At 45.3% G+C, this 8743-nt stretch overlaps 4 protein-coding genes across 4 annotated transcripts; 2 read left to right on the plus strand and 2 right to left on the minus strand.

Annotated features, from left to right (window-relative positions):
- Positions 1–2058: 2058 nt before the first annotated feature.
- On the plus strand, positions 2059–3447 carry CCR75_002746 (uncharacterized protein; the record flags this gene model as incomplete). The annotated part of the gene is made up of 4 exons (XM_067960843.1): positions 2059–2805; positions 2908–2963; positions 3075–3177; positions 3242–3447. The coding sequence occupies 4 exons, from the start codon at positions 2059–2061 to the stop codon at positions 3341–3343; spliced, it is 1008 nt and encodes a 335-aa protein (XP_067815658.1). The 3' UTR covers positions 3344–3447.
- Positions 3429–4143, minus strand: CCR75_002745 (uncharacterized protein). Its single transcript, XM_067960842.1, has 2 exons — positions 4044–4143; positions 3429–3963 (listed from the first exon to the last, which is right to left on the minus strand). The coding sequence occupies exons 1-2, from the start codon at positions 4073–4075 to the stop codon at positions 3480–3482; spliced, it is 516 nt and encodes a 171-aa protein (XP_067815717.1). The 5' UTR covers positions 4076–4143; the 3' UTR covers positions 3429–3479.
- A 913-nt stretch (positions 4144–5056) lies between these two features.
- On the minus strand, positions 5057–6011 carry CCR75_002744 (uncharacterized protein; the record flags this gene model as incomplete). Its single annotated transcript, XM_067960841.1, has 3 exons — positions 5057–5442; positions 5504–5632; positions 5930–6011. 3 exons carry the CDS (start codon positions 6009–6011, stop codon positions 5303–5305), a joined length of 351 nt encoding a protein of 116 aa, XP_067815659.1. The 3' UTR covers positions 5057–5302.
- An 820-nt stretch (positions 6012–6831) lies between these two features.
- On the plus strand, positions 6832–7752 carry CCR75_002743 (uncharacterized protein; the record flags this gene model as incomplete). Its single annotated transcript, XM_067960840.1, has 1 exon — positions 6832–7752. The coding sequence occupies one exon, from the start codon at positions 6832–6834 to the stop codon at positions 7750–7752; it is 921 nt and encodes a 306-aa protein (XP_067815662.1).
- Positions 7753–8743: the final 991 nt, after the last annotated feature.

The raw sequence follows: 8743 nt of genomic DNA on the forward strand, positions 1-8743 counted from the left end.
TTAGGCGTAGCTTCAGAGTCCGCGTCAGTAGGGCATCCCGCCCCTACTGCGCTCGTACATTTCCCGACCCCTCAGTGGTCGATGCAGAACTCATGCGTCTCGTACGCTGGTTCTTGCCATCGCCCTTTGGGAAGGGAGTCCTCTTGCTGGGTATCTTTGCCCTAGCAGGGACCCTGGTATACCAGCGAGCCATCATATGGCCGCGCTTGCCGCATTTATAAAGACAACGTCTGCATTGCCCAACTCCATGGGAGCGGCATCTCACCTCTCGGCCGACGGCTTATACCAAGCTGTCGCCGAGGCACTGTTGAAGGACTGCTCCTCAACTAAGGCAATTTGGATTGCCTCTTCCATCGTTGACGGCACCTTTCAGAAAATGGCCTTTCGCGATGGGTCATGCCGTAGTCCGTTCATAAACGTGGTCACCTTAATGTGTATCGGAATAGGACCTACGGCTCGTCCATTACGGTAATGGAAGCCAACAGCGAGCGCAACTCCTGCACATAATCTTGCAGAGATCGCTTCGCCTGTTGCGCTCCAAAGAAGCGCGCCTGAAGCAACACTTCCATGTTCGACGGCTGGTACCTGACGCAAATCTTTTCCTTAAAGATTACAAATGTAGGGAACGCCTCTCTGTCCGCCATAAGCGCCAAGCAAGCTCACTCCGAGGCCTTACCGCGCAGATGCGACATGGTGTACGACACCATCCGCTGTCGTGGTCGATGAGCTGGGCGACACCGCATTGCTCCACGGCTAAAAGCCAGTGGACAATCGTGTGCGCTTCAGTTCCATCGAACTTGGGCGGGTCCATCCGAATGGGCCTCGGCTGATGCGGCCGGGCAGAGAGCATCTCAACAGTCCTGTTGAGAGCCTCGCTCCGAGCCTGGTCATGCCCCGGCTCATCCTGAGTCTGCGGTGGCAGACTCCGCCGCAGCATGGCCTTGTGCCTCGGACGCGGCCCTCCGCTGTCCGAACACGAATGCCACAAACTGCTCCAACTGAGCAACATGTTGCTCAGAAGGACTGCCCAAGAGCCTGGCCAGGGCTTGTTCACCAAGTCCCTGCGCCATAAGCCCTGCCACCTCACCATGATGTTCGGAGAGGTGGGAGAAACAAGCCCAATCGATATTGAGGCTCATCCTCACGTACACACGCAGAGATGGGTGTCGTGGGAAGGAATTCAAGTGCTACAAAGTGTAGGCGGCATGTAATGCGGCCACGCTCTACTTAGACACCCTAGCACAGCAAGGAAGCGGTTTGACCGTCTTCTCTTCCGTGCAGTGAGGTAGTTGTGGTGGGCGCGTTAGCGACCTCACCCGACGCACTAAGTACTCTAGTAAAGTGTCGTCACGGGAGCGGTGATCCGTCTCCTCGTGCGCACTTACCAACTTGGAAGTAGTTTTCAGATTGGTTTCTATTTAATCGCATTAAATATAAATACCCATTTTTAACAATAAAAATGTTATCTCTGTCGATAACACTATTATGTATGGCGAGCGTATCTTTCTAAATATTTCGCGTAACGGATAATGCTAGGCGTCATCCCTCCTAATGTGAATGCACCTATGTGCACCACATACACAAGGGTTAGTCACAAATAGGAACCACACCCGAGTGGTGTGTCTTATTACTTAATTTAAGTAATTGACCATCCCCTGAAGTGCACCAAGTGCACTTAACGGGGACTGCGTAACGTTTAGACAACTTTAGCCCGTTACAATTATGTGATAATAATCCCGGTCGGGGAAGGTACCATTGACCGAGCCATGGAATGTCAAAAGTTTGCAATTATTATAGTTTCAAAACATCGTTTCTTATAGTACTACAGCTCAACTTTACTTCTTTGACTTATTCTACAACTTATAGCTGCGTCAACTAAAATCCGATTTCCACTAGGTTGTGCTTAGTCAAACGTCGGTAAACTTGTAACAAAAATGTTGGCAATGAAATGATTATAGAGAACATGTAATAATAATGTAGGAGTAATTTTAGAATCGATGAGAGACTTATCATGTAATTTAGGTCAATTAAACCTTATTGCTTATAATTGAAACAGTTATGCGCAAGTTAACAATAATCCAATGTCGCCAAGCGGTCGCGTCAAAAAGCATCCTTCGAGCGTTTTCCACATACAGCTCCCTTCCTGATGGATTTCAGAGTCCTGAGGCCGTTGCCGATGCAGTAGCAGCTGCTGTAGCGAATGAAACCGAAGCAAAAATTGCCGTCAAACATAGCAAATGCCGAGCACTAGGAAATGCAACTCAATTCTCCAAGTTAGAACGCCGCCATTTAGAAGGCGAGGTCATTGCCACTGAAAGCATCACGTTTGACCAGTTATTATACCCCAAACTCAATGTGGGCTGGCAGCTCATTAAACCTCAGCATTTTGAAAAGGTTCCAATCCCGAGGGGTTGGACGGATGGCCTTGAAAAACTGCAGAAACGAATAGGGATAAAGTTTCAAGATATCACACTGCTGCAGAGTGCATTAACTCATCATGGATGCCTTCCTAATAATGCTGTGCCAGAGGACGTGCCAGTGGTGCGACTATCGAATCGGAGTCTGGAATTTCTAGGAGACTCGCTCGTGGGAGCGGCTGCAGCGGCCTATTTATTTCAAGTCTTGCCACGGCATCAAGAAGGTCAGCTCTCGCGGGCCAAGTCGGCATTAGTGAATAATGACACGCTGTCGAAAATTAGCACTGATTTGGGAATTACGGATCTCTTGCTTTGGCCACCTGGCTTTCGTGAGGCAACCGGTGCGCCGTTGGTTGTTAAAGGTCACGTGACAATTGCGGCAGGCGCGGTAGAATCACTTATTGCGGCGATTTATTTGGATCAGGCACGACTGTGGTGCCTGGAATTAAGAATATAACGTTACTTACGGTTACGAATGGTTATGTTGCAGGGAATGGAAGTGGCGATGAATTTTGTAAATACACACATTCTTCCTCGCGCGGCTGGGTATGCCACTCGCGAGGTTATATGGGAACCTACTGTCGAATTGCAAAATTTATTGCAGGGACACAATTATGGCCTACCTATATACAAGTATGCTATCTGTGTGGTGTGTAGATGGGAAAATGTTCAAGCGAAAGTGTTCTTAATGTGTCGTAGGTATCTCCCGGCCGCCACTAAAGCGTCGGAATTTACGGTCGAGCTTTACGTAAAAGAAAGGGTACGAAATAGTCATCTAAGGATGTTCGTGAAAATAAAACTTGATTGCATTGCTGTCGCTGTAGCCTATCCTTAAGGCAAGTGCAGCATCATACAAGTTGGCGCGAAGCCGGGCAGCCGAGGCAGCTTACTGGCATGTTGCAAAGCTCCTAGGGCCTGTTCCGTAAAAATCCTGTTTCGGTGGGCTATATATAACGTAACCATTGCGACAATCCAATAATACAAAAATGACCAAGCAAAAAACAAAATACAAAAAAGTAAAAAGCGAATATCTTAATGTAACCCTCGCGGGCATTCCATCTCTTAGAATTCAGCTTCGTCACTAGACTCGCCTTCCTCTTCCTCATCATCATTTGGAGCAGCGGAAGCCGGTCCAACACCCTCCGAAGCAGCAATCTCCTCGGAAGCCAACGCATCGGCAGCCACTGCAGCGCGACGTCTCGAGCGTGGAATAATATTGGACGTGTCAACCCCGACAAGATCGTCTTCCGTCATGTTAAGCTCAGGTTCCGACTCGTTAGCACTGTTTTCGCTTCCACTGTCGCCAGTTCGTCGCTTTTTAGTCTGAGGGGCCAAATCCTCCTCTGCGCTCTCATCCTCTTCGTCGTCGTCTCCTGCCTCCTCCGCATCTTCCTCCTCGTCGTCATTCTTGTCCTCACTTGACTCTTCATCGTCAGCATTAACGTCGCTTTTTACATGCTTTTCTTTCTCGTCACCTGACTTAACGGGAGACGCGGTGTTTGTGTCCGGAGTCTTGCGCTTGGAACCACTTATTTCCTTCTCAGAGCTACAACATTCACAAAGATTAGCGGGAAGCGCACCGTCAACGCCCCTAGACAATGAAGATGAAGCTGCTAGGTAACGTACGTCGTTGCCACGGTTTTCGCGTCGCTACCCATACTTAATTTGAGTACTGAACGAGTCGGCAAAGCTAGAACTGGGTTCTGTAGACTACTGGCGGACGTAGGAGACGCGGCGGTTGCGCCCAATTCTAATGTACTCCACACCAAATATTACTAGCTGGAAGCAGTAACCATAATATGGATTCTGACAAGCAGCTGTTACAAAAGCGTAACGAGAAGTCTCCCGAGTTTCGGTTTCTCCTGCTCCTGTCAATCAGCGTACAGTACTGATCGTCGAGTGACTAGATATTGCTACTACTATATCTGAATTGTTTGCGCTGGCATCGATTCGTTGGCCAAATTATCTTTGTACTTGAGTGAACGAGCGAACTAGATTGCAAATTCTGAGGTTAAAGCTGCCGTGCTCGCTAGAAACGCTGACTTGAAGGTCCAATGTTTTCAATTTTAATTATTGTAGCTGCATCCTTTTACCATATAAGAAATGGCTACCGGATGCAGTAATGCAGCGGGGTAGCGATAGTAACGGAGCACAACGTTATGATGAAACCTTGTTGATGAATTAAAAGCCGTTGTTGCATACAACTTGTAACAGCTTTCTGACTTTCAAACAGCTATTGTATTTCGCTCGCCTTGAGGCACAAAGTAGTCAAACACAAGAAAATAGATATTACAATTTGCCCCTTCGGCCTGCCAATTTATTGTCAATCATTTCAATAATGTTAAATTGCAAAGTCCTTTTGTTTGCATGTGCGCAATATTATCAGTTAAAATTTAAGCAATAACGAGACGTTTGATGTCGAGAGTGCCAAGATTGGGCAAGCCTGAAGAGAAGTTGTGGCAAGAATAAGGGACCAATGCGGGCAAGACGCATACAATTTTGGTGTCACGGTATTCACAAATACAGAAAATGCCTTTTTAATTTTTCAACTTAAGAAACTAGCGTGCCAGAATCCTCGGCGAGTGAGGTAGGTAGATAGGTGGGTACAGCTTGATAAATTGAATGCAAATATTACAAAATTCGACGGCAAAAAGATGTAAATATTGGATTGGAAAGACCAAAGAAACCCCAAGTAGCGGTCAAGATGTTTAACTGTGTACGCTGTAGCGTGTACCGTTCATCATCAAACTGCAAACCTTATGATTCTCCTGTTTTCTCTCCCTTGTCTTTCACAGTTCCTCGTCGCCGTCTTCCTGTCGCTGTTTTATTACCCCACGCTACCTTTTGTTGTATTCTCTTCAAGTGATAGTGCTCTACAACTGTCCTTAGTTAGTGGCAGCTTTCTTCGATACGGCAGAAGAACCTTCACGGAACCCATTCTTGAAACGACGCTGGACAGTCTTCAGATGGCGCATACGCCCAGTGCCTGTCGTGCGACGACGCAAGGCTTTCTGACTCCAATTGTCTAGAATAGATCCCAACTTAGTTAATACATAGGGTCACGTAGGAACACTTCTAGTACGTACACTTGCGCATCTTCGCCGCAGGATAGCCACAGGAAGAGCAGGTGCTCTTCTGGATGTGGTACGAGCTACGTCCACACCGCCGGCAGATGGTGTGCGTCTTGTTATGACGCATACCGAAACTCTGCGTACCTTTCGTCTACATATGACACCGACCACATAGTTGTCAGTCCTTTTCGCTTGGCATTGACTTTTGGTTCCACCTATTCCTTGCATCTCTTTCGTCTCCTTTCTAAGCTTTCGCTTTCATTGCAGTTTAGAATACTTTATTCCAGATCCTGTGCTGAGATCGCCATGCAAATATAACGCAGTAGATGACGTCGTCAAGAGCGCCAAATGGAGAGGAGACGGAGAGACGCGCGGAAGATTTGGCGTCACCGCGAGTGGATTTTAATTGAAAAAGGTTCGAGAAGGCTATGACATACGTACCATCTTGGATTCGGGCTTGGGACTTTAACGCGGAGCTGAAGGAAGGGTAAAATAAGTCTAGCGAAGGAGACGCGGTGACCATACAAAGTCGCCTTTAAAAGGCGCTCGCTACAAAGTTTAAGTCAAAGACCGATTCGCTTCACTCGGACCAACCAAATGCAGGCAGGTTTGGGGTTATTTTTACCGAATCACAGCCAGAATTGGGACCTGGTTGCGTATGATTGAGCGATAAAGAAGGAGCAAGATCTGGTATTTGATTTCTTATTTCTATATAAACAAAACGTTTGCGGTTGAGAAAAAATGCAAACTTTACTGGGGGAGAAAAGATAGCACTGCGTCGTAACCTCTCAATAGTATTGAAACCACGTTATGTTGCTTTATTGCTATCCTTGCAACTAATTTAGACGGAGTAAGAACTTCAGGTCAATGAAATATCCTCATTCTTAATGGATTCTGGTTTGGCATCACTTTCAAGGTGCCAAACATTCTCAAAGTTTGATAATTTATGAATGACCTTCTGTAAATTTATACAATTAAGTAAATTATGAAAAGAATCGTTTACTTATGCTACATCTAATGCACGCTCTCCACGCATTGGCTCTGTCTCCAGTAAATAAAGTGTTTGTTTTTTTCATAAAACCAACAAATCGCATTCCGTTAAATAAATGAGGCATCTCGGTGTACATGTATACGCTCGATCTCAATTGCTCGCCATAATTGTTAATCGAACGGCAGGCTTTCCAATTTTGACGCCGATAGACGTACTGCAGTCGTACGTTATGATTAAAAACGACGATTAGTCTGTAGAGAGCATCCTATAGTAGAGATGAGATCCCGTGTGGCTCGCAGACGTCTATCCCCTTTCTATTCCGTCGCAGCACCAGTGAGTGCAGTATTGAATAATGCGTGAAGGCTTCGCACGGGTGGCTTGTGGAGTTGCGCTCCTTATTAGACGCGCAGACACAACGACTGCTGCAGATGCCGCTGAAGTCGCGATGCCTGAACAGGTCCAGTCTTTAGAGACTGCACTCAATAATACTAGTGGCGTTCAATTCCTGCGATCTCCTCACATGACAGCGTTAAATGAAGAGCGAGACTTGAAGGCTTTAGTGAAGAAGCTGTTGCATATACGCACAAACAAAGTCACTGACGTAAACGTGCTTGAAAAGAAAGTGCTCAACGACATAATCGCTGGCGACGACATAGAGAAGAGTATGAAAGTAGCCGAATATGCGATTGTATACAAGATCAATTTATTCAACAAGAAATCTACGGCATATCACGTTTTTCAAAATATCGTTAAAGAGAATATAGTTGACAACGATTTTGACAAATTCATCATTCGCATTCTAAAGTTGATCTCGCCAAGCGACAAAGCGGTTAATCAATATAAGGAAATCGTGGATTTGAGCACGCGCAAACCCGTCAGTACTACAGCTGATGCAGTCCATAATACGCCTCACATCGAAACGAGCACGACCGACGTCACTAAAACGAAGAAAGTACCGCCTTACATCGAAAAGGTACGCCCGGTCTTGCGCGAGATGATTATCGAAGATTTGAAATTTGCCATGGCCACGAGGTCGGATATTGACTGGAGATTTTCGAATTTCATCATGGCCGTGATACGAGATGTATCTCCTTCGTACGTGTATGACGTCTACAAAGTGTGGGACAAATTGGATGCCCACACGTTTGCTGAAAAAGTACAAGCACCGAAGTATGCTCCTAGCATAGTAGATGATGCAGAATTGATCTTCGTACATCGTGATCAATTAAATCGTCTACACGCTGCTAAATTGAAAAAATTGGGCAAGAAATAGAATGCTTTAGACGCTGCTCAATTGGCAGAACTGGACACGAAACATGACAACGAGCTCGTGACGTAAAGTTGAATTGGTATCAATGTCCTTCCACTGTAGCATTGGGAAAGATCATTTTTATAAAAAAGACAAAGTAAAAAATAGAAGAACTGTAAAAGACGATTACATTATTAGGTTGTGAGAGTTTAATGGTATAACGTGAGAATTTGTGTTCACTCATACGATTTGAATTTATAATTTCTGCAAAGTATGCAACGGCTTGTCGTAAGCGGTATGACTTAGTTGGAAAGCAAATATGCCTTTATACGGAGAGGTAGATTTTGCAAGTATGGATCAGAGTGTGCTCCATGCTGCTTCAATGACCGCAATAGAAACTCCTATTGCAATCCACCGCTGTCTTCGAGATGCAGCAATACCGACTAGATGGCGCATCATGTAGCTCGTTAAGGATCATCAGCTTGGGATCTCTGTCATGAGGCACATTGATTGTCAAGGGATCACAAGGTGACAGCTGATACCATACTGACCAGCGCTATAACGGGATGTATCGTTACATGAAATTAACACTTAAAGGTTGTTAATTAATATATTATCTAAAAGGTAGATAATATTTGGAGGATATTACTTTATATAGTAATATTCAGAATTCTTATCCATACATAGGTATAGCATTATACCTATTTATTCCGCAGACTAATTAGCTGTAGGAGTAATCAAAGAGAGATTACAGATAAGATAGAGATTGGGACCAAGTGTTGTGTGACCAGTCAATGGCTGTTTACGAAGTACATGTAACGGGGCACTGCGACTTGTACTGTTTCAGTACAAGTCCACTTCACACTGCTTCAGATGTGAGTGGTGCCTCTCGTTAGGTGACGTACACTGTACGTATAGAGGAAGACTTCTCTTAAGGCAAGTTAGGTTAAGAGTGTAAAATGAAAACTGTATTAATATAGTTAAGTGTCTTGTTAATCTATCTTTGTAAATGTTG

Source organism: Bremia lactucae, assembly GCF_004359215.1.
Source record: "Bremia lactucae strain SF5 chromosome Unknown BlacSF5_NotPlaced_183_SHOA01000117.1_1171385bp, whole genome shotgun sequence".
Taxonomy (NCBI): domain Eukaryota; phylum Oomycota; class Peronosporomycetes; order Peronosporales; family Peronosporaceae; genus Bremia; species Bremia lactucae.